Source organism: Microcaecilia unicolor, chromosome 1 (genome assembly GCF_901765095.1).
Source record: "Microcaecilia unicolor chromosome 1, aMicUni1.1, whole genome shotgun sequence".
Taxonomy (NCBI): Eukaryota; Metazoa; Chordata; class Amphibia; order Gymnophiona; family Siphonopidae; genus Microcaecilia; species Microcaecilia unicolor.
Genome location: NC_044031.1, coordinates 557,089,831 through 557,115,767, shown reverse-complemented (window position 1 = coordinate 557,115,767; position 25,937 = coordinate 557,089,831). Strand labels below are relative to the sequence as shown.

The following is a 25,937-nucleotide window of genomic DNA, read 5'->3' as shown; positions in this document are numbered from 1 at the left end:
GTCCCGGGGGGCCTGCATAACAGAAGGCCTTGAGGCAGGTGGAGACCCACTCGATGCCTCACTGCTCCCAGTGCGAGTTGGTCTTTCAGCAGCAATTACCTCCACTCCCAATGTCGATGCTTCTCTCGATGTCGACGTCAAAGGACCGGACCGAGCTCCAAAAAGCTTCTCTCACTGGGCTTCTCGAGACACTTGGGTCCGTTTCTTCATAGGAAGACACAGATTACAAGTGGCTGGGCTATGGTTGGGCCTGATGCACTATATAAACCAGGCGTGGGTATCGGTACCTGAGATGGTCCGGTTGCAACGAGCATAACGTTTGAAGCCGCTGGGTGTCTTCGGTGACATGGAAGGAAAAACGGCTTCGGTGAAATTAAAGGACGCGATTGTGCCTGATAAAAGAAAAAAGGCAGAAAAAGAAGGGAATAACCTGAATGCGAGGCCATCGAAAAAGAAAGAAAACTTTAAAAAGGGGGCAAAAACTAAACAGAACTACAGGACCCCTTTTTTTAAACACGATGATAACAAAATAAAGAAAAATTAGATGAAAAATACGAAATTCGAAGACTCTTCCTGGGCCTGAGAGGAGCGCAGAAAAAACTACCGCGCCTCAACACGGAGAAAGAAAAACTGACAAGACGTGCTCACCCGACAGGTGGGAAATCAGTCCGCGGACACGCACCAGAAGACTCTGGCAAAACTGTTTTTATTTTGCTTGCAAAATGCCGATTCCTGGGCCGACGCGGATATCGACCCACATGTGAGAACAAGCAGCCTGCTTGTCCTCGGAGAACTAATTGTACACCACTGCAAAAGCCCTCAGATCTGCAGTTGTCTCCTATCTATAGGTACAGTTGGTATTTCGTGGGTTTTAGAAGAGTCACAATTTCCACCACAATTGTACTAGTTAGAGTGGGATATGGACTTAGGTCCCTTTCTCTACAGTCCACTGCACTAACTTACTCCTGGGACCCACTTGCTGCTCTAATAGGAATGGTCATAATATCTGAAGCTGTCACCGATTCTGGTATGTACTGTCAACTGTCACATCTCTGGGGGGGGGGAGGGTGATAGGGGGTCAGTGACCACTAGGGGATTAAGGGGTGGTCATGCCTTAATCTCTCCAGCAGACAGCTGGTCAGTTAGGGCACCTTTTTGTGACTTAGTTGTGATTACAATAGGTCCAGATAAAAATTTTTGCTATAGACATTTTTATCTTGTTCCATTATCCTGGGAAAATGTTCAAATTCTGGGTTCACCCAAAATCCTGGCCAAAACACATTTCCTTGCGATTTAGATGAACTGCAGAGAAAACCATCTCAAATCTGAATTTCAAGAAATCGTAACTTGGATGCTTTCCCATGAAAAATGTCCATCTGGCACTTTGTGCGGCTTTTGAAACTTTTTCTCTTTTGAAAATGCGCTTCTTTGTTTGCTAGCTTTATTTTCAATTCACATTTTCTTGCACCTGGTCCAAGAAATACAGTTTTGTAAGATAAAGACAATGAACTAATTTCAGCATTCAAAAACTGAACAGTGAAGAAAAAAAAATTAAAGGCCATGTCTGGAAAACAATGTTCACTATTAAAGCTATGTTTGTTAACACACCTGGACCTGATGTTAGCAAGTTTTGTTAAGTGGCTTTTACATAAAGAAAATACGCCAACCATAAGGAGCATGTTATTCACAGACAACACTTTCAGCTGAATACATCTTAATGTAAAACTTCAGCCCAATATGTAAAGTGACCAAAGCAAATGCACCTGTTTTTCACATGATGGTGTTTTTCTCCTTCACAGTCAAATGCCACTAAAATGTTGACTACAATAAAATGCATCAATTATCTCTCATGGATGAACTGAGTAATTTATCAAAAAAGCATTTGTTCAGCACATCTTTGCCAGCACTTTAGAATTAGATTGGTTAACTGATAGTGATAACACAGAGAGAATTTTTGTTCAATAAATATGCTATGGCAAATGCAATACATTACGTGTTCGATAGTCAGTCTGCGGTGGTAAGCAGCTTGTAAGCCGCTCTTAGCCGCAGCCTAAATTAACCCTGGATATTCAATGTTGGAGAATGTCTGGCCTCCAGCAATGAATATCCACAAGAACATAAGAATGGCCATACTGGATCAGACCAATGGTCCATCTAGCTCAATATCCTGTTTCCAACAGTGGCCAATCCAGGTTACAAGTACCTGGCAGAAACCCAAATAGTAGCAACATTCCATACAACATCGACTAAGAACAGCTTTCTCTAGGGCAAGAAATTTAAAAGAACTATTAAGCCCTGCTCAGCTACCAACAGAGGACAATGTAGCAACGGCGGTGACACCCAGTCATCATAAATGTAATAAAACCAACTGCAAAACTTGTGAAATTACATTGGAGGCAAGCAGCTTTTCACACAATGGATGAGTATATCATTTAAGACACCAGACTACATGCCATACTTTGAATGTCATATATTACATCAGATGTCCATGCAACAAAGTCTATATATCGGCAAGTCAAGCAGAACACTCCATGCCAGGATGACAGAACACCTTTCAAGAATCTTGACTCAAAACATCGGGGCACCGTTAGTGCAGCACTGCATACAATACCAGCACACAGTATCTGACTTGAGATGCATGGTGATAGATCATGTGGTCCCGTCAGTGAGGGGTGGTGATCTAAACAAAACATTGTTACAGCAAGAAACCTTTTGGATTTTTCATTTAGATACAGTGGAACCCAAAGGACTGAACACCTATATCCACTGGGGATGTTTTATGTGAGGTGAACCGGGAGATGAGGCATATATTATGACGTCAAACCACTTCCGGTCCAGTCACCGTAAATGAGACGCCGCCAAGGTGAGTTTGGTGTGGCAGTCGAAAGAAGAAGGCGGCAGAGTGGAGGTATGCACAGGCCATGAACATGTTTGCTGGGGCATAATGGTTAATACAAGGCTTGACAGGCATTTTTTTCTTTCTTTAACAGACCCGATGTTTAGGCATTCCCTTGAGAAAGCTAGAACAGCAAAACAGGCACATGTCGGGGTGCCAGGATTCGGGGTGTTAAGACTCCACAAGGATGAGTCCAGATAAGTGACTACCATAAGCCTGCCATCACTTAATACTGTTACACTTTGAGGTATATCTGCAAGGATAGTGGCAAAAATTGCCAAACACAGTAACAGATAGATCTGCACTACTAAAAAAGAAAAAATAACTTAGATACAATAAGTAAATGGATTGTGTGCAGACGTATGGAGGTAGGGGGTTACGTCAATGATTACAAATTGTCACACAAAGGGTCTCATCAGTGAGTGAGTAAAAGATTATCCTGTGACTATATATGAGACTTCCCCTTATAAAAACAAGAATAAAAAATGTAATTAATGAGTGAATATAACAGCTTGACTCCAGATTGTTTCATCTACCTTTGAGTTGTACATACTAACAGTGATAAGTAGATTTAAGTCGCACGGGTTTGACAGTTATTTCTAGGATAAGCAGCTTAAAATGTATTGTACTTTTTTGGGATCTTGCCAGGTACTTGTGACTTGGATTGGCCACTGTTGGAAACAGGATGCTGCGCTTCATGGACATTCGGTCTGTCCCAGTACGGCAGTACTTATGTACATACTACAAAAAAAGGCCCCTTTCTCACACAAATGAAACGGGCGCTAGCAAGGTTATCATGTAATGGCAATTATGTTTTTAAGGGAACCGTTAGGAGAAATGTTCTGTCATGATAAGTAATAATTGGGAAGGGTGTATAATGAGTAATATGCTCCAGGGGTATGAGATACGGATTGTTTTATCTATGTTTTTTTGTGATTTTCATTTATAGTATTTTTTAAAAGATAAAGAGTACGCAGACTCCATCCATGTCCAGCATCTCTCCTCTCTTCCCTCCCCTCAATCCATGTCCAGCATTTCTCCTCTCTTCCATCCATGTGCATCTCCTTCCTGACTTCCCTCCCCTCCATCCATTCATGTCCAGCAACTCTCCATTCTCCCCTGCCCTCTCCTCCATCCACCCATATCCAGCAAATTTCCTCTCTCCCCTGCCCCCTTCATTCATCCATCCATGTCGAGCGATTCTCCTCTCTCCCCTGCCCTCCCCTCCATCCATCCATGTCCAGCAACTCTCCAATCTCCCCTGCCCTCTCCTCCATCCATCCATGTCCAGCAACTCTCCATTCTCCCCTGCCCCCTCCTCCATCCATCCATATCCAGCAAATTTGCTCTCTCCCCTGCCCCCTCCCATCCATCCATGTCAAGCAATTCTCCTCTCTCCCCTGCCCTCCCCTCCCCTCCTGTCCAGCGATCTCTTCTCTCCCCCTGCCCTCCCCTCCTCTCCTGTCTAGCGATCTCTTCTCCCCCTGCCCTCCTCTCCAATTCTAGCCACCTCTTCTCTCCCCCTGCCCTCCCATCCATGTCCAGCGGTTCTCCCTGCCCTCCCTCAACTTCCCGACAGCTTCTCCCTTCCCTCACACAGTGTCCCATCCTCACGGAAACAGAAAATGCATCATCGCAGAAGGCGGGACACTGTGTGAGGGAAGGGAGAAGCTGGAGGCGAGCCCGCTATGTTGTCCTCTTCACTGCCGTCACTGCGCCTGAAAGTAAAAGGGTTAAACACGCGCAAGGGGGGGGGGAGTAACGGAGAGGAGGGCTATCGATCCGGGAGCTGAGGGCAGGAAGGAGCAGAGCGACCATCCAAGAGCTGCCTGGCTGCTGCGCTAGGTAGCCCTGCGTTTGGGGGGGGGCAGCAGCCAGGGGAAGGTCATGGTTGGACTGCAGAGGCTTAGCCTCCCCAAGCCTCTTATTCGGGATGCCTTTGACTGTCCTCCCATCCCACCCATGTCCATCAATTCCCTTCCTCCCTCCCTCCCTCCCCTTGATGTCCTGTGATTCTCTCCTCCTGACATCATCTCGCCTCCAGCGTTCCGTTCCCCCTCATAGTTCCGCCCTCTGACGTCATTACGTTTTGACGCGAGGGTGGGGCAATGAGTGGGAATGGATGTTATCAACCCAGGCATCCAGACGTAGAATATTGGAGGTGCAAATTATTATATAGGATGGTAGCATGGAATGTTCTTGCTAATTGGGTTTCTGCCAGGTACTTGTGACCTGGCTTGGCAACTGTTTAGATAACAGGATACTGGGTAGATGGACCATTGGTCTGACCCAGTATGGCTACTCTTATGTTCTTATGGATATTCATTGCTGGAGGGAAAAATATTTCCTCCTATTCATTTTTTTTTTTTTTTTTTCCAATTTAAAGTTTTTATTGAGAGCTTAACATACATAACACCTCAAAATACTGAACACATATTACATTCCTTGTTGAACATTATTCCTCCAAAGTCAACATTTACATATATGAGTGCATATTTCTCTTTTCTACCTCCCCACTCTCCGTTTTTATCCCCCCTCCTCCCTTCCTTGATCTGTTTATTCCCCTCCCCCCTCCCTCCCTTTCCCACCCAACCTAACTCCCTTCCCTTCCCCTGAACATAGTAACTTAAACTTTACATTTCACCCAGTATGTTATCCAAATGTACCCACTCCTCAGCATCTAATTTTAATCGCCCCAGTCTGCGATCTGTTAATTTCTCCATCTCGGCCACTATTTTAATTTTTGCTGCCCATTGCAGTCCAGTCGGTCCCAGTTTCGATTTCCAATGAAAGGCTATAAGGGACTTCGCTGCCGCCAGACTTATGCGTTTTACTCGTCTGTGCCATTTCAAACCCTTTCTGTTCCCTCCCCCCAGGAGGCACCATTTAGGATCACAGGGGAAATCACCCTTCAGTACTCTAGTGAGAGAGCTTGCGACTTCTGACCAAAAAGTTTGGAGGACAGTACATGACCACCATATGTGCCAATATGTTCCCACTGCTTTTCCACACCGCCAACACTGATCATTCACGTCAGGATACATCTTTTTCACACGGTCTGGCGTGTAATACCATCTGCTTAATACTTTATATGCATTTTCTTTTATCAATACACATATTGACGCCTTATTCACTTCCCCGCATATAGATTTCCATTCATTCTCACTCAGCTCACTCCCCCTCCTATTCATTTTAAAAGTATCACCATGTAACTTCATGAGTGTCCCTTAGAGTCTTTGTTCTTTTTGAAAGAGTAAAAAATTGATTCACTTCTATTCTATACCTCTCAGGATTTTGTAGACCTCAATGATATCTCTCCTCAGCTGCCTCTTTTCCAAGCTGAAGAGCCCTAACCTCTTTAGTCTTTCCTCATATGGGAGGAGTTCCATCCCCTTTATCATTTTGATCACTCTTCTTTGAGATATGGCGACCAGAGCTGAACGCAATATTCAAGGTGAGATCGCACCATGGATCAATACAGAGGCATTATAGTATTCTTGGTCTTATTTACCATCCGTTTCCTAATAATTCCTAGCATTCCTAGGCAGATTTCAGAGTACTGTCTGCAATGACACCTAGATCTTTTTCTTGGGTTCTGACTCCCTAGGTGAACCCTAGCATCAGGTAACTATGATTCAGATTATTCTGTCCAATGTGCATCACTTTGCATTTGACCATATTAAATTTCATTTGCCATCTGGATGCCCAGTCTTCCAATTTTCAAAGGTCTCCTTGCAAGTTACTGAGGCAACCCGGAAGTTAACAGGGCATCAGCCACTAGTCAGACTGTGTCCAGTTAACTTGGTGGATAAAGTTAGGACAGCACTTTTGCTGTCCTAACTTCATCTGGTTGCTTAGTTGGTTAGTGGGCTGAATATTGCTATTAACTGGCTATGTAGGTCCCATCCTACTGCAGAGACTGACTTCTGATAAAAGCCCCTCATGGCTTAGAAGGTATGGTTTCCTTTTGTCTAGTTGGGAGTTGAGCAGATATGGACACTGAAACCAGGGTGTGTGGGGCCCTGTATGGTGAAAAGCCCCCCCCCTTACTGGGTCTGTGTTTTCTTTTCTGGAGTGAATGGAAGAAGCATTTTGCAGCCAGAAGAAATGTGCTTATTAACTCCAACAAGTGCATGTGGAACACTGAAGGCCGAAGCAGACTTTAAGAGTGGCAGAATATTTCCTCTGCTGATTTCAAGCTTTCTGAAACTGTGATGTATAAAAAGGCAGGGGGAGGCTAAGACTGAAAGATATTCCTGAGTAAATGTACATTATATTTTCTTTTGATTTCATGTTTTGTTTTGTTATTATCTGGAAAATAAATCCTGATATAAGCACAACATAGGCTGAGTAATGGATAGTTTGTGTTTCCTTGCTAAGATAGACCATGGGGGCTTGGAGTAAAGTAGTCAGAGCTTTCAGGCCCAGACCCAGTGCAAGTCAGCACACAATAAGATGTTAGACAAAAGTGAATGGGAAGGCTAGGTCCAGGCTGTTCTGCTCATACTTGTGTATTGGTTCTATACCATCTGGTCTTTCTCTGAGTCAATAGGGTTTTAAATTGTGTGGGGAGGAGGAAATGTTTCAATGCTGATTGAGATGACTGGCCTCTGTATCACAGCTGTATTGTTACATAAATACATAAGTAATGCCACAGTGGGAAAAGACCAAGGGTCCATCGAGCCCAGCATCTTGTCCGGTGTTAGAGAACACAGAATTGGCAGTGACTATGGCTTGTTCTATTCTTTATCTGTAATCTTTACTGAAAGCAACATTTCTGAAATGTGTACACACAAATCTTGCACTGTGCATGTCTCATTATACCTTTTACAATATCTAATGTTGCTTTTATTCGTCTCTTCCAGAAGAGGAATATTACAAGAGGCATGTATGGACCATGACATCAGCATAATTTCAAAGCAAGAAACCAAAAATGCTTCTCTATATTTTAAAACCAAGCCGTATAATTTCTGTGCTCTCTGAAAACAAATGTTCACAACTCCATAGAGTCACTGTGATAAAGGAGAAAAGCAGAACAATAGCATTACTAATAGGAATATTGGTAACAAGTGACTATTTTGTATTATTTGTGGAGAAAGAAGGTCCTCAAGCACCAAAAAATGCAATATAAAAGAAGGTTATAAAACTGTCCAAACTGTATTGGATGTCGCCAACCTGTTTAAAAAGAATTTACAAGTGAACCTTGCTAATTTGCCTGCATTTGTTAACCTTACCCCCTCTCTGTGGGTAAAAATATTTGCATAAATCTATATGAGGGCATTTCCATTGTTCAAATGGCGTGCATTTGGGGTGAGTGTTAGGGGGGGGGGGGGAAGAATGCTGGCATGAAGTAAAGGCACTCGAGGAATTGCTGGTGGCACTTTAAGAAGAAGTAAGCATAGGATTCACTCATGCATTAAAGGCCTTGCTGTGCCTGCACACCTTGGAAATAAGAAGCTTTTGGGTGAGAGGGCAAAGATGCAGCAGGGCCCTGACCATATGAACAGCTCAGAGATCTTGTGCATGCTTCTGTTTCCAGTGCTGCCACTGTCAGGTGCTGCAGTCTGTAGGAAGGGGTCAGGAGATGCTGCACTCTCCTGCTGTCGGCTGGTATTTGGCTCCATGGCGGGAGGACAGGAGCAAAAGGTGATGTGCATGGTAGTGGGGGAGGGACTATAAATGTAAACATTGGCTTCTGTGCAATAAAGACCCAAGGTATACTACTGGGGAAGGCTGTGGGTAAAAAATCTATGCATAGGGCTTTCACTCTGATAGACCTGTGTGCGTTTTCAGTGCATGTATTTGCATCTTCTTTGAAGCAGGTACATATGCATTTGATGAAATAGGAGCCCTATTCCCATGGTCAGCTACATTTTTAAAGTGAAACCCAAAGTGTGGTTTTCTCTTTGAAGTGGCAATAACATACCCAAGAGCATGCAAGCGCTACCTACAGCCAATCTGAAAGCAATGTAAATCATCATTATCTTTGATTGCAAATGCTAAACTCTAATGATTCAATGAAACTATATTTATTAGGCAATCAGATCTAGTTTATGTACACAGAAATCAATGGTACTACTTTTATTAAGTTATTGAGGTATAAGGTAGCTGCACCTTGAACTGATATTATATAATTAGATCCTGCCCCCGTTCCTAAACGTTTACTCAGATTTCCATGTGTTTGACGATGGACACAAACAACTTATCAGCTCTACCATCAAAAAAAACAGCTCTGTATCTATTTGGTCATAGTTATCATCCTACAAAGGAACTGTTTCATTTTAAGTTTCCTGTGAAATCAATTACAAAGAATGCCCAAGTCAAGTCATTCAAATATGTTACATAGGACAGACTGCTTTTGTAGTTATAAAACACTAAGGTCTGGATTTACTAAAAGATGCTACCACTTTACCATGTGGTAACATACATTACCATGCTTTATTTGCTGCAGTTCTCGTTTTATGCAATGAGATCTATCCTATATAATAAAACGCACCTCCAACATTCTGAAGCCGAGAAAGTGAAGCCTTCAAGCCTTGAAGCGTTCCTGCAACGTTCCGGAACTACATGTCATCAATTGAGGAGATGGAGCCTTACAGAGCGCACGAATGCTTCAAGGCTTGAAGGCTTCACTTTCTCACACACACATATTCACTCTCTGTCTCTCACATACATTCTCTTTCACACATTCTCTCTCACACACACAGACTCACACACACACACACACTCTGTCTCTCACACACACTCTCTCTCTGACACAAACACACACTCTGTCTGTCTGTCTGTCTCTCTCTCTCTCTCACTCATTCTCTCTCACATACACACTCCATCTCTCACCCACACACTCTCTCTCTCAAACATACACACTCCAAGGAAAGGGGGGCATGGAACACGCTGGGGAGGAGAGGGAGGGGGCATGGAACTTGGAGGGAAGGGAGGGCCAAGAACTCGGAGGGGAGGAGAGAGAGGGAGGGAGGGAGGAGAGGAGAGGAGAGGGAGGGAGGGAGGGAGGGAGGAGAGGAGAGGGAGGGAGGGTGGCCTGCACCTCAGACTGAAGGGGGGCCTGGAAATCGGAGGGGAGGAGAGGGAGGGAGGAAAGGAGGGGGTCATGGAACTCGGAGCCCCACACACACACACACTCTCTGTCTCTCACATACACTCCTCTCACACACTCTATCTCTCTCACACACACACTCACTCTCACACACACATACACTCTGTCTCTCACACACTCTCTCTCTCTCTGACACAAACACACACACACTCTCTCTGTCTCTCACTCATTCTCTCTCTCACTCACACACACACTTTCTCTCACACACACACTCTCTCTCTCTCTCTCAAACATACACACTCTGAGGAAAACCTTGCTAGCGCCCGTTTCATTTGTGTCAGAAACAGGCCTGTTTTACTAGTTTACTAATAGTATACATTAATGGTGTTAGCACACTTCAGTAAATTTAGCCCTCAGGGACTTAGGCTTCGTCAATTTATGAAAAAGCAGTTGTTCAATGTAAGAACCCCAATCAACGTCCAAAGCTATAGCAAAGAACAGATATAGATATGAAAGAAACAAGGTATTGCCAAGCAATGAATGATTCACAGAAAGGAAACAGCAGTTCTTGGACATATCGTTATAAATTCCACTTATTGCAGAGATCAGGTAATAATGATGTACTTAAGGGAAGCAAACATACAATAAATTAGCTTACAAAAAAATCTCTCCATAGAAGGTATGATGTGATTAATCCAGTCTATAACACATGTTATAAGGAATCATGCAACTCCAGAATATTATTAACAGCTTACTGTATATTCTAAAGAAGATATTGTATTCCACTGTTTCTGAAGATTTGTAAGCAGTGGCGTACCAAGGACGGGGCGGTGGGGGCGGTCCGCCCCGGGTGTCAGCGGGTGGGGGGTGCTCCGCTGGTGCCCCAGTCCCCACCTGCCTAGCAGCTCCGTGTCACCAGATTAAAAAAATCTCTGAAGTGGCGGCGCTGCGCCTCGCGTCTGCTCTGCGTGTAAAAGAAGAAAAATCACCTTGTCGGCTGGCCTTCCCTCACTGTGTCCCGCCCTCTGATGTAACTTCCTATTTCCGCGAGGGCGGGACACAGTGAGGGAAGGCCAGCCGACAAGGTGATTTTTCTTCCTTTACACGCAGAGCAGACGCAAGGTGCCGCACTGCCACTTCAGAGATTTTTTTTAAAGGCTGGGTCAGGTGCCAGGTGACAGGAGAAGAGGGTCATCTGGCGACGGAGCTGGTAGGCAAGTGGGGACTGGGTCAGGGAGGGGGGACTCAGATGAGAGAAGGGATCTGAGAAGGGGGCAGGAGGGAGAATGGGGCTATGCCTGGGACAGGTGGGAGAATGGTTCTGGGGAGTCTGTTTCAATGTAGAGTTTCCTAGAAACTCAAACATCACACTGCTTTAGATTATAAATTCAAAACCAGCAATGGCCAAAAATCTCCCTCCTGCAGCTGGGTAACTTGGCAGTTTTGTTATTTTAATTTTGGATACCATTATAGTACTATAGATGCAAACCTGTTTAATCTATGTGAAGTTGTCATACTGTAATAATGCCCTAGAATGTAGACAATGTTAAAAGTTGTAAAGAAGTTTCTTCAGTCCTGTGTAGACTCTAGAGAAGGCAGCAGACCTGTGCTGCCAAGACAGTCGTAGACAGAGGCCAAGAAATTTGAATGGGTTGCAGGACTCAAGTTCTGGACTTTTTTCTTACAGAGTAAAGGACTCTTGAAAGAAGGGGACCCAGAAGAATATTCCTAAACAGCTAGAAAACTGGATTTCTACTATGAAAGACAGTTAAAAGTAACAAAAGTTTAGAACACACAGTACAGGATTAGAGATTCTGAAATATTGTCCTTTTTTGTCAGATTATCAGAAAAGCAACCATAGAATTCTCATTTGCACTGCCTTAATGTGTACTGGATCAATATTACTTTTACCAATTGATAAATGAAGACAATATTTTAAATATAATGTATAGACCTCTACGATTCTGCTCTGAGTAGATAGCAGAGACCTCTGTTGGCTCTACTAAATTATTGGAGTGTGAACTGTGCATGCTCCTGCAGTTTCCAGCATGAAGAGGACTCTCCTGACCCTTTCTGGATGGGAACTGGTATAAAACCCCAGCCCTACTTGAAATCATTGTTATTGGATTCTGGTTCCTTGGCCACTGCAGCATTCTGCAAGGAGACAAGGGTCTTAGGCTAGCCCAGCCATTGTACTACAGGAGTGTTGAAAGGTGACAGGTGCTGCATAGACCTCTGTACTTCCCTGGAATAAATTAAGCAGCTCTGTAGTACAAAAAAGCAGCAGGGAGCCACTGATCCTGGAAAGAAGAGGATACAGTGGATATCCCTTGGATCTAAGCAAGAAGGACCAGGTAGCCAGAAGGAACTGCATCATATCTGAGTTCAGTCCAGCTCCGTGAGATATTCAAGAGAACAGAGGGAAAGAGGACTCTCTTGGGGATGGGCCAGTCCTGGAAGAATTTAATGATTATAAGTGTCTGATGTTATTTTTGCTCTTCTGCCTACTATTATTGTTCTAGTATGTCTTTTTTTGCTTGAAGACTCTTTTCTCAGTAAAGTTTTGGTTCATAACCTAATTCTGGCCTGGACTGAGTTATCAAGTGCTGGTAAATGGTAGAGTGTGGATTACTTTGCCAGCACCAGTTATACTGGTCCCATTCTGAACCTAAACACTCTATACATTGAGAATAACACTGCACGTCAGTGTTGCCTCCCTGAAGGTGCAGTCCTATTCTGTCAAACAGCAGATGCAGGGAGTGTTTTTGCTCCAGGTATACAAACTTAGACTGTGAGCCCACTAGGGACAGGGAAAGTTCCCGTATATAATATGTAAACTGCTTTGGTTGCACCACAGAAAGCCAAGTTACTCATCTATAGCAGGTGTTCTCCGAGGAAAGCAGGACATATATTCTCATGAATGGGTGACATCATCCAATGGAGCCCCAGCATGGTTGCTACCCAGCATTCAAGATGATTTTAAAAGCCTTTAGCAGCACCCACATTACTCATGTGCAGGTGCCTTCCAGTCCCCTGTGAGCACACAGAACCAGCAATATCATAAAAAATCTGAAGGAATACAACCCCTTGGGGAGGTGGGAGGAGATGTGAAAATATATGTTCTGCTGTCCTTGGAGAACACCTGCTACAAGTGACTAACGTTGCTTTCTCCAAGTAGGACATGTTATTCTCACGAATATGACTCCCTAGCTACAACAGTGACCACCTGAAACAAATGGCACCTCTCAGAGTTTGAAAGGAGATGATTAAATGTTTAGATGACACAAAACTATTCAAGATTGTTAAAACACATGCAGACTGTGAAAAATTGCAGGAAGACATTAGAAATTGGAAGACTGGGCATCCAAATGGCAGATGAAATTTAATGTGCAGAAATGCAAAATATTTTACATTTGGAAGAATAATTTGAATCATAGTCACCTGATGCTGGGGTCCTCCTTAGGAGTCAGCACTTAAGAAAAAGATCTAGGTGTTGTAGACAATATGCTGAAATATTTTCAGTGTGTGGTGGTAGCCAAAAAAGCAAACAGGATGCTAGGAATTATTAGGAAAGGGATACAAAATATGACCAAGACTATTATAATGCCTCTGTATTGCTCTATGGTGAGACCTCACCATGAGTATAGTGTTCAATTCTGGTCACCATATCTCAAAAAAGATACAGTCGAATTAGAAAAGGTTTAAAGATGAGTGACTAGAATGATGAAAGGGATGGAATTCCTCCCATATGAGGAAAGGCTAAAGAGGTTAGGCCTCTTCAGCTTGGAAAAGAGACAGCTGAGGGGGGATAAGAAATAACATTAAAAAAACAAATATCCAGCAAAACCCACCAAGGGATGTCCGTCAGCACCAGGATTTTGCACATAGCAAAAACACTTTAAGAGGAAAATAGTACTGAGGCAACTGCGTTGATACAGAACATTTGATTGGCTATACAGATAACTAAGGTCTGAGATAGTCCCATGTGACAGTGGTAAACGGGAAGAGGCGGACATGAGAGGTTGAACATTTTCAAAAGCTTTATATCCAGTGCTCTGGAAATTTCCCGCACAGATGACATCGCCCATGAGTGAAGATTTCACTGTCCTGCTTGCTCTCAGTGAATAAAAAGTACAAATTCCTTGAAGCCTTACTAGTCTAGGAGAAAACTGAAATGCTTGTGCATTCTGTATTAGAACCATAGATCTCATTTTCCAATTTTCTATTCCTGGATCTGTTCTTCTGATGATCATGACATATCAGCCTGAACATTTCTGGAGGCTCTGATAAGGATTTCAATTTTCATATTCCAATTTACTTAATTCATAGTGGTAGGAGTGGCTACGATGGGAAAGCTTTCAAATATTTCTACAGTGAAATACATTTTCATGAATCAATTAAAATTAGCATAGAAAGAAGAATACATTTGTTTTCAGTGCTAACAAAAACATCTAAATATTTGTTTCACTAGTGCTGCTGCTTTAAAAGTAATAGACCTTAAATAATAACTTTAAATATAAATATTCTAATGTATTCCTATGAAGAAAAGGGATTATTGCATTAGATCTGCTCTGGTAAGCATAAAACACAAACTGCCAGCAAACTGAAATGAAGTTTGGTCTTGGCTGAAAAAAGTAATTTGATAATTTGTTTGCACTAAACAAATAATCTGAGAATTTGTTTGCACTAAACAAATAATCTCTATATAACAATGGTATTCAAGTATCACAACAATGTGATACCTGCCAGCAAGCCTTCTCTGGAGTAGCCCTCACACTCTGGAATGCAGTTCCTGAAAAGCTTTGATTAACACAAGACTATCTCTACTTCAGGAAGACGTTGAAAACATGGCTCGTCACCCAGGCCAAGGAGGAAGTAACTAACTTGCTAATGACACACACACACACACACACACACACACACACACACACACACACACACACACACACACACACACACACACACACACACACACACACACACACACACACACACACACACACACACACACACACACACACACACACACACACACACACACACACACACACACACACACACACACACACACACACACACACACACACACACACACACACACACACACACACACACAGTGACACCAGCTGCACATACTATAATACTATAGCAGGACATGTTTATCCATTCCTACCCTAAGATAATTTTCAAACTCCATTCTGACCTCATGTGCAACTTTGTTTAAATTAGCCCCCTTATATTCTTACTCCTGTCTATCTGTATGTTTCATCTTTGCTTACACTCTATGCTGACTATTAAAATGTTTTATTGTGTATTATGCTCACTGTAATTTAGCATACCATGCCATACTTTGAATTATTTGAATATTTTTACAGCTATAATTGTCTATTGCTTATGTTTGACTTATTCTTGCTGTACCGCCTTGAATTAATTCCTTCAAAAATGCGGTAAATAAGTCCTAATAAATAAATACATTTTTCTGCTATATTAAAGTGGATAAATATTTCAGTAAGTATTCAATCCAGAAAAAAAATAAAGTACAAGAAAATATCTTACCAGTTTGGCTGAGCTGCGAAGTGCTGCGACTTTTCCTTGACAGACCTACAATTGCTACCATTTTTGCACCGATGCTGGATCGTCTCTTTTTGCTGCTGGAACCCACGGTTCCCACTGCTGTATCTGACTGACTGCCATCATTCTTTTCTAAGCTGTACATGTCCCCTCCAATGCTCGTACTTTTTGTCATGTTCTTTCCCGATGTACCCATCTGCCTGCTTTGCATTTTGGATGTGAAGACACTGTCAGCCAGTGGATGGAAAAATATTGCACACAAAGAAGGAGTAAAAAGGAAAAACAGAAAAGGACATGGTTTAGACTGAAATTATGTGAAACAACAGGGGCAAAACAGCTATATTGTATACTATCTAGAGCAGGGATGGGCAACCACGGCCCAGTTGAGTTTTCAAGATTTCCACAATGAATATACACAAGATTGATTTGCATGTACTGCTTCCATTGTATGCAAATAGATCTCCACGACTGGGTTGCGGCCCTCGAGAACTATGGTTGCCCACCCCTGATCTAGAGCCTTTTTTTGATTTAGGTAACATAGGAGCCATTTCACTAAACCTTAGTGTGTGCTAGCAGACATTATAACTCATTAAGGGGCTCTTTTACAAAGCAGCGGTAAGTCCGAAGCGGTCACACCGCTCGCTAAAAAAGAAGTACCGCCGGGCTACCGCAGCAGCCTGGTGGTAGTTCCCACCCTCAGTGCACCGTCATATCTGGCGCTACAAAAATATTTTTATTTTTGTAACGCCGATGTGTACCCGGTGATAATCAGGCAGTGGTTATTGCCAGGTTAGTGCGGGAGCCCTTACTGTCACCTTAATGGGTAGAGGTAAGGGCTTCGCTCCGAAATGGCTGCATGGCAAGTGCTTCACTTGCCACCATGGCCATTTTCTAAAGAAAAGAAAGACCTACCTTTTACCTGCTGCAGTAAAAGGGGGCTTTGGCGAGCATCAAAAAACACACACCGATGCCAGCGCACGCCCCCTTTTTCCACAGCTTGGTAAAAGGGGCCCTAAATGCTGTGTGTCCTATTTCATATCTATGGGCAACATGGCACTTAGTGAATGACAATGTCCATTAGCACGCACTAAGCTTTAGTAAATAGAACACAATAAATTGATGATTCACAGAGTTAAAATTTTTTTTTTGGGGGGGGGGGGAGGTAGAAAGGAACAGATTTCAAGCTTTTGACTGGACTCCTGTTATATCAAACATTACACATAAATTGTTGAGCTTATATTTTTAAATGAAAAGGTCCTACATTGAAAAAAATATTTCTATAACAAATCTCCAAAATGATAAGTTAAATATAAAAGGCTAATATTTAATCAATGTGACATTTCAATTACGCAAGTATATTCAGTCCTCCTATTCAGACTCCATGTGGCACTGAATTTAGCTACAGAGCAGCAAGTGCTGCCCCTATCTCGATGATGACAATATTCAGTTCACTATCTGGGTTGCCTTCCAGATAAATTTAGGACTGGACAGCCCTTTTGCAGATGTATGTGTCCACACCTGAAAAGTGGATGCAATTTCTGCCACTTAAGCTAATATTGTATAAAGAAAAGTAGAGGCAATGAAAACAGGCTTACACTAGGTGCTCCCTTATAAAATTACTCTCCTATAGATACAGAATGGGAAATATGCCTTAATAAATCGTGTCCTTTGTTGAAGGATTATCTACTTGCTGTCCAGGGTGGTATAATAATTAATAATATTTCGGCCTATTCATAGGGGGTTATACATTGTCTCTTGTTATAAGCCATTGCTATTTTCTCTACCTCTACTCCTCCCCAGAAAGTGGACTTAAGTGAAATTATATTTCTAATTTGGTGTATTTGCATTATTTCTTTCTTTATGATTTTGTTTCTAAACTTTGCTTGGAAATTTACAGCTATAAACTGTGAAAATTTCAATTAAAAAAGTTCAATTAAACATCCATCTTTACGGAAAAGAACTGCTGGATAAAAAACATTATCACATCACTATTAGGTCAGACTAATGCTTTAATAAAGTAAATATTTTATTGCAGCACTACATTTTAATATAGTATGTTACATTTATTAAATGGATGAAACACTGAACATAAATTCCTATGGTATATAAATTTGTTTCTGCTCATATAAAGTATCTAAAAGGAATGTTTACTACTGCGTGGTTAGCTTTTGTATTTACTGTGCATTAAGTACAAAAATGAATGTGTGGTAAGTGCAAACTCTTTCTGTAAACTGTTAGGGGTGTAGTCAGCAAATGCCTTGCATTTAGCATACAGGGCACCAACTCATTGAAAGGGCCCATGTTAAATTCATCAGCAGATAGCACAGAGGCAACTGAACTATCTGCCAATATACGTAACAAAAATAAATAAATAAATAAATCTCACAGCTCCAACCTCAATCAAAATACCTTTTCTGATAGAAGGGAGCCAAACTTTTCTGTGCAGGAAACAGAGATCCTGGTCCTTGTGTGCCTCAGGAAAAGGAGGCAAATACTCAAGCACCACCACCTCCACTACCTCCCACCCCACACTCTATGTGGGCATGGAGATCCATAAGGAGGAGGCTGTAAAGGTGAGTGTGAAGCACTGTTCTCCCCCCCCCCCCCCCCAGGATCATTGCACCACTCATGTGCAAGCACCATATAGACAGGATCAGATGCACTGAGGTCCCTTTGTTGTTGCAATACATGTTATTGCTTTTTCATAAGAAAGAAAGAAAAAAACCCATTGCTGAAATCAGAATGTACAGAATATCCAATGAAAAGTAATTATGGGCTGCACATATGTGGACCCCCTCCCCTCCCCCCCCTCCAGCATCCTGGCCCACACCTACAGACTGATAGGAACATTGCCAGCAGCTCAATAAAGTATACTGAGACACCCAAAGGTACACCCTGCTTTACCCCAATGCCCATCCTCACCTCCCAGAAACAATGCACGTGCTCCATAGAAAGGCCGCCATGCCACCCTCTGTTCTCAAGGCCATCTCAGCATACACAGCACCTGTTCCAGTGTAATATATACCCACCCTCTCAGCCCTCCTCTCCCAATCTGCCTCTTGCCATCTGCCACAGGCTATGTGAGGAGCACTGCACAATATTTTGTCAAAAATAATAATGTATGTGGTGCCAGAAAAGCCCATCACCTGAACCCTGTCTCCATCAAGTTGCGTTTTGCAGATACTTTGGAATTCACCAGGATCTTGAGCTGCTCTGGCGCCGGTACAGATGAGTCCAGCGTGAGGACTCTGCCCTAATCCAGTGCATGTGGGAGCGCCTCAGGGGCCGACACAAGTATCATAGACATAGCACCCCTATAACAGGTCTGTCCCTGAGAAAGGCCTGAGTATTCAGCTAACCTCCTTACAGTGTGCCCACAACCCCCATATGTACTAGATTGTGTTGCAGCTAACCCCCAACTTATGAGATGACATGGAAAGGGTGGGGGGGGGGAGTCCTTTGAACAGCATCCTCCAGCGACCAATACAAAAGTGCCCAGCATGTTACTCACACCTACCTAGCACACTACAGCCGCCATGGCAGGAGAAATGAAATAATAACTCCAAACACCCACAGTGGTAATCGAACCCATGCACCCTGCGTTCAGGGCACATAGCCCTAACCTCTATGCCAAACACGCATCTGACAAAGGAGTGTTCAAGGAGGACAGTACACTGACCACACAGGGCCATCACACCATCAGTTACCCCCTCAAATGGATGTTATCTCATGTCCCCTAACCCACAATCATTGAAAATACCATTATCTGCTCCAAAGGCCGGTATGTTGCCCTGTGAGACATCCCTCAAGGCCCAAGCTGGGGGCCCCTGAAATCTCCACATTATAGTGTGTCCTCAACCCCTGCTATGGAAACTCTCACCTATGTGTACAGTTGTCATCCACCCCCCTCCCTGGCAGCCTCAAAGTATAAGCATGAGTCATGGAGTGATGTTCAGCCACTGCCATCAGTGAGGGCCCTAAAACAGCTAGCATCAGTACCACACAAATAGATGCCCCCAAACCTAAGTTTCCCACCTTGACATCTGGAAACTGCCTTTCTTCTGGGAGTCCCAGCAGAGGTGGCCAGAAGGATGGCAGCTCTGACAGAGTCCCCTGCTATCTCCCACCCAGCTATAAGACACATAGGCACAGGGTTGGTCTTACCAGTTGCAGGGCCCTGTGCAGACCAGTTCGCTGGTACCCCCTGCCCCCACCTAGCCCCGTTCCTTGTTGACAAGATGTGTTTTAAAATTTTTTATTTCGAATAAAGACAAATCAAGCAAAACTTGTACAGAAAAACTAATTCAAATAAGCACAATGCTATCACAGGAACCTTTGAGTTTAAAAAGCAAAACCATGTGCATGCAAGGACCAGATAAATGAATTAAAACAAATGTCCTTAATATGCAGTACTTGGTACCAATAATGAAACAGTGATTGAATATTCACATAGCAAGCAGCCTCAGCCAACAGATTTATTTTCCACTGAACATAATTTACCGTTGTATGAACTTGGTGGCTAATAGTGTGCTGAACTGGACAATGTTGGCACATTTAGACTGACTCTGGACAGTTCTGCATGAAGGAAACCTTTCCCCTCATTATTCAATACCTTCTCTGTGAAACAGTAGTAATAAAAAAAGGCAAGTGCATTTTTATAATATACCACTGCATTCCACAAAGCAAAAGGAGCAAGCTTAAATGGCAACTGCTGCCAATACAGCAAAATGTGGATAGGCCCAACAAGCGCAGACGGTCCATAGATGTCTGACTGGCAAAGTGTGAGGAACAGCCCAGAGGGAAGGTCAAACAGTCCAGACCTGGAGGGGCAAACGTATGTCTGACTTGGCCAATGTTTTCACCCAGAAGGTCACCTCAGAGGCTCTAAAATACATAGTAACATAGTAGATGACGGCAGAAAAAGACCTGCATGGTCCATCCAGTCTGCCCAACAAGATAAACTCATATGTGTATACCTTACCTTGATTTCTACCTGCCTTTTTCAGGGCACAGACCATACAAGTCTGCCCAGCAGTATTTCCCGCTTCCCAACCACCAGTCCTGCCTCCCATCACTGGCTCTGGCACAGACCGTATAAGTCTGCCCTCCCCTATCCTCGCCTCCCAGCCACCAACCTCTCTTCCCCCACCTGCTCCGCCACCCAATTTTGGCTAAGCTTCTGAGGATCCATTCCTACTGCATAGGATTCCTTTATGCATATCCCACGCATGTTTGAATTCCGTTACCGTTTTCATCTCCACCACCTCCCGTGGGAGGGCATTCCAAGCATCCACCACCCTCTCCGTGAAAAAATACTTCCTGACATCTTTTTTGAGTCTGCCCCCCTTCAATCTCATTTCATGTCCTCTCGTTCTACCACCTTCCCATCTCCGGAAAATATTTTTTTTGCAGATTAATACCTTTCAAGTATTTGAACGTATGTATCATATCACCCCTGTTCCTCCTTTCCTCCAGGGTATACGTGTTCAGGTCAGCAAGTCTCTGCTCATACGTCTTGGAACGCAAATCCCATACCATTCTCGTAGCTTTTCTTTGCACCACTTCCATTTTTTTAACATCCTTCGCAAGGTACGGCCTCCAAAACTGAACACAATACTCCAGGTGGGGCCTCACCAACGACTTGTACAGAGGCATCAACACTTCCTTTCTTCTGCTGATCACACCTCTCTCTATACAGTCTAGCAACCTTCTCACTACGGCCACCGCCTTGTCACACTGTTTCGTCGCCTTCAGATCCTCGGATACTATCACCCCAAGATCCCTCTCCCCCTCAGTACCTATCAGACTCTCACCGCGTAACACATAAGTCTCTCGTGGGTTTCTACTCCCTAAATGCATCACTTTGCATTTCTTCGCATTGAATTTTAATTGCCAAACCTTAGACCATTCTTCTAGCTTCCTCAGATCCCTTTTCATGCTTTCCACTCCCTCCCGGGTGTCCACTCTGTTGCAAATCTTAGTATCATCCGCAAATAGGCAAACTTTACCTTCTAACCCTTCGGCAATGTCACTCACAAATATATTGAACAGAATCGGCCCCAGCACCGATCCCTGAGGCACTCCACTACTCACCTTTCCCTCCTCCGAGCGAACTCCATTTACCACCACCCTCTGTCATCTGTCCGTCAACCAGTTCCTAATCCAGTTCACCACTTCGGGACCTATCTTCAGCCCATCTAGTTTATTTAAGAGCCTCCTGTGGGGAACCGTGTCAAAAGCTTTGCTAAAATCTAAGTAGATTACGTCTATAGCACGTCGATGATTCAATTCTCCAGTTACCCAATCAAAGAATTCAATGAGATTCGTTTGGCACGATTTCCCTCTGGTAAAACTATGTTGTCTTGGATCTTGCAACTTATTGGCTTCCAGGAAATTCACTATCCTTTCCTTCAGCATCGCTTCCATTACTTTTCCAATAACCGAAGTGAGGCTTACCGGCCTGTAGTTTCCAGCTTCTTCCCTATCACCACTTTTGTGAAGAGGGACCACCTCCGCCGTTCTCCAGTCCCTCGGAACCTCTCCCGTCTCCAAGGATTTATTAAACAAATCTTTGAGAGGACCCGCCAGAACCTCTCTGAGCTCCCTCAATATTCTGGGGTGGATCCCGTCCGGTCCCATGGCTTTGTCCACCTTTAGCTTTCCAAGTTGTTGATACACACTCTCTTCTGTGAACGGTGCTATATCCATTCCATTCTCAGGTGTACTTTTGCCAGTCCCTCGCGGTCCTTCTCCAGGATTTTCTTCAGTGAAAACAGAACAAAAGTATCTATTTAGCAAATTGGCTTTTTCTTCATCATTATCTACATAGCGGTTCGCTGTATCTTTTAGTCTCACAATTCCCTTTTTAGTCATTCTTCTTTCACTAATATACCTGAAGAAATTTTTGTCGTCCCTCCTTACATTTCTAGCCATTTGTTCTTCCACTTGTGCCTTCGCCAGACGTACCTCTCTCTTGGCTTCTTTCAGTTTCATCTGGTATTCCTCCCCGTGTTCCTCTTCTTGAGATTTTCTATATTTCTGGAATGCCAACTCTTTAGCCTTTATTTTCTCAGCCACTTGCCTGGAGAACCATATCAGTTTCCTTTTTCTCTTGCTTTTATTTACTCTCCTTACATAAAGGTCTGTGCCCCTATTTATTACTTCTTTCAGCCTGGACCACTGCCATTCCACTTCATGTACGTCCTCCCAGCCCATCATCTCCTTCCTCAGGTATTCCCCCATTTTACTAAAGTCAGCTTGCTTGAAATCCAGGGCTTTGAGTTTAGAGTGGCTGTCCTCCACTTCAGCCGTCATATCAAACCAAACCATTTGATGGTCACTGCTTCCCAGGTGTGCACCCACTTGGACATTTGACACACTATCCCCATTTGTGAGCACCAGATGCAGCATCGCTCCCTCCCTCATGGGTTCCGTCACCATCTGTCTGAGCAGAGCACTTTGGAAAGTATCCACGATCTCTCTACTTCTTTCCGATTTGGCAGACGGAACCTTCCAATCTACATCCGGCAGATTGAAAACTCCCATCAACAGAACCTCTTTTTTCTTTCCTAATTTTTGAATATTTGTGATCAGATCTTTATCTAGTTCCTCTAATTGTGTCGGGGGTCTGTAGACAACACCCACGTGGACAGAGGTTCTATCATCTCTTTTTAAGGTGATCCATATCGCTTCTTCCTTTCCCCAGGTCCCTGTCATTTCAGTCGCCGTGATATCATTCCTCACATACAGAGCTACTCCTCCACCTTTACGACCCTCTCTATCCTTCCTAAATAGATTATAGCCTGGTATGCTTGCATCCCATTCGTGGGAACCGTTGAGCCAGGTCTCTGTGATTGCAACAACATCTAAGTCTGCTTCCAACATCAGGGCTTGAAGGTCGTGAACTTTATTGCTTAGACTACGAGCATTTGTAGTGTACAGCAATTTAATTAAATGCCACATAACACAAATAAGCCTTAATAACCCAAACTGGTAAAAGACTTTTAAAAGCATATAACAAGTATAAGGCCATGAAATCCTAAAAACACACAAACTGTAAGGTCACTCCATCTAAGCATGCCTTCTCTCAACCTTGCGGCCTGCAGCTTCGGTGTCAAAATATACAAACTGTATAGACATTCCCCACTGAGCCTGCCTTCTGTCTCCCTTGTGGCCTGCAGCTGCAGTGTCCAGATAGGGGTGATGAGTTGGCTTTCATCTGAGAAAGATTAAAGAGAATTTAGGAACGGGGTAAATGGTGGTGAACCTAGTATTACCTTCATGTTCTGTATAGTGCTCTATAGGCTTATGTAATGGTGATACTGGACATTCAGATTATGTAGCCACACCAACCTGTCATGGCATATCTTTTAATTGAAGCAGGACTTTGCAGAAAAACAGTGTAGTTAGGAAAAAGGGGGCTGAACTAACCAGCAGACTAGCAGGGGACCCCCCCCCCCCCTTTTAATTGGATCCATAACCTCACAGGCCTTTCGTAATTAATAATGTTCGTTACCCATATGTTAATAATAAGTCAGGAATGACAATAAGGTGGTCCTAACAATATGTATAAAGCATGACCGCATGTACTTATACTAATAATTAGTCACGACCGGTCCCATATATGGACCACCGCTTAATCAGGTAGATCTTATAATTAGTGTATGAGTGCAGTACCTTCAAATATAAGCAATTAATAATGTCTATGATCCATATTTATGGTTACCATGAAAGTGTATGTAATGAATATGCAACATATATCAATCATTCTGGATATGAGAAATAAGTGATAAACCCATTAATAAGTAATCAGGAATGTCTCTAATGAGTATTAGCCCTGTATAGATCCTGACAATAAAGTAAGGGAGCTCATAAGTATTCAGCATCATTCATAGAAATAGTGTATGCGCGTCATCCCCAAGTAAACGTAACCTATGTTGGAAGAAAGTCAACTTGGTTACCGATGTCACACATATGTCTTTGCTAATATGGCCAACAAGGAATGATGAAAGATGCATAACCAAGCCTTCACTTCCTTCTTTTTTTTTTACACCAGATATAGAGTATATCTCTACAACAAGCACCGTGTACTTTATGGAAAGGACAACAGTTTGTGATACTGGCCTTGGAGATTGCAGGCTTGCAGGTACTACGCATTTGTGGGACTGCAGGACGTGGGAAGGGCCAGACCACCAGAGTGAGCAGCACAATGCTGGCACCATGTCCACAGGCTCCCCCTCCTTAAAGCACCCCACGCTGGAAGATACAGACGTTCAAATATTTGAAAGGTATTAATCCGCAAACGAATCTTTTCCGGAGATGGGAAGGCGGTAGAACGAGAGGACATGAAATGAGATTGAAGGGGGGCAGACTCAGGAAAGATGTCAGGAAGTATTTTTTCACGGAGAGGGTGGTGGACGCTTGGAATGCCCTCCCGCGGGAGGTGGTGGAGATGAAAACGGTAACGGAGTTCAAACATGCGTGGGATATGCATAGAGGAATCCTGTGCAGAAGGAATGGATCCTCAGAAGCTTAGCTGAAATTGGGTGGCGGAGCAGTTGGGGGGAAGAGGGGGTGGTGGTTGGGAGCCGAGGATAGGGGAGGGCAGACTTATACGGTCTGTACCAGAGCCGGTGATGGGAGGCGGGACTGGTGGTTGGGAGGCGGGAAATACTGCTGGGCAGACTTATATGGTCTGTGCCCTGAAAAGGACAGGTACAAATTCAAGGTAAGGTATACATATATGAGTTTGTCATGGGCAGACTGGATGGACCATGCAGGTCTTTATCTGCCGTCATCTACTATGTTACTATGTATGTTACTATGGAAGAAATCTTGCACGCTGCTCCTGCCAGCACTCACTCCTTTCCTGATGTGGATTTGTGGTGATACTACAACTCCTCTGTTATACACAGCGATCCACTCTCCACGGCTAAAGGCAGCGAAGCCTATCCTGCCCTCGAACAATCACAACCTCCCGTTTGTTGCGGCAGGGCAGAGTTCCTCCCTCTGTGCCTGCTGACACTCTGGCAACTGCAAAAAATGACCACATGTGTGGCAGACCAGAAACAATGCAAAAGCCAGCTGACCAAATGCAGAACGGAGCCAAGGAGACAGAGATGAAAGCAGATCACAGTCGGGAGCCGCCAGAACATGTGGTGTCTGAGGAAAATGACAGGCACAATCGCGAACCTGGCCACAAATCCAGGACCAGTCTTGATTCATGTGACCCGGCCAGGACCAACATGCCGAATGACACAGCCACTCTGCCGAGCTGCCACCAGCGACACAAATGTGGACCGGCACCTAGCAAATGCACACCACTCAAACAATACCCATGTGACACTGCAGCATGCCCACTGTGCATCCCCCAGAGGCCTGGGTGTCCAAGGTCCTAATTTCCCACTCCTATTAGCG

At 43.7% G+C, this 25,937-nt stretch overlaps 1 protein-coding gene across 36 annotated transcripts in view; it reads right to left on the bottom strand.

Annotated features, from left to right (window-relative positions):
- The window catches only part of RIMS2 (regulating synaptic membrane exocytosis 2), a 1,685,778-nt gene that overhangs the window by 86,718 nt on the left and 1,573,123 nt on the right, over window positions 1–25,937 (bottom strand). For 14 of the 36 annotated variants that reach the window (XM_030217600.1, XM_030217664.1, XM_030217635.1 and 11 more), the window contains one exon: window positions 15,507–15,748. The exons of the other annotated variants lie outside the window; for them this stretch is intronic. In XM_030217600.1, the coding sequence (XP_030073460.1) occupies window positions 15,507–15,748 (242 nt within the window). The remainder of the gene's footprint in view (window positions 1–15,506; window positions 15,749–25,937) is intronic. 36 annotated transcript variants of the gene reach the window in all.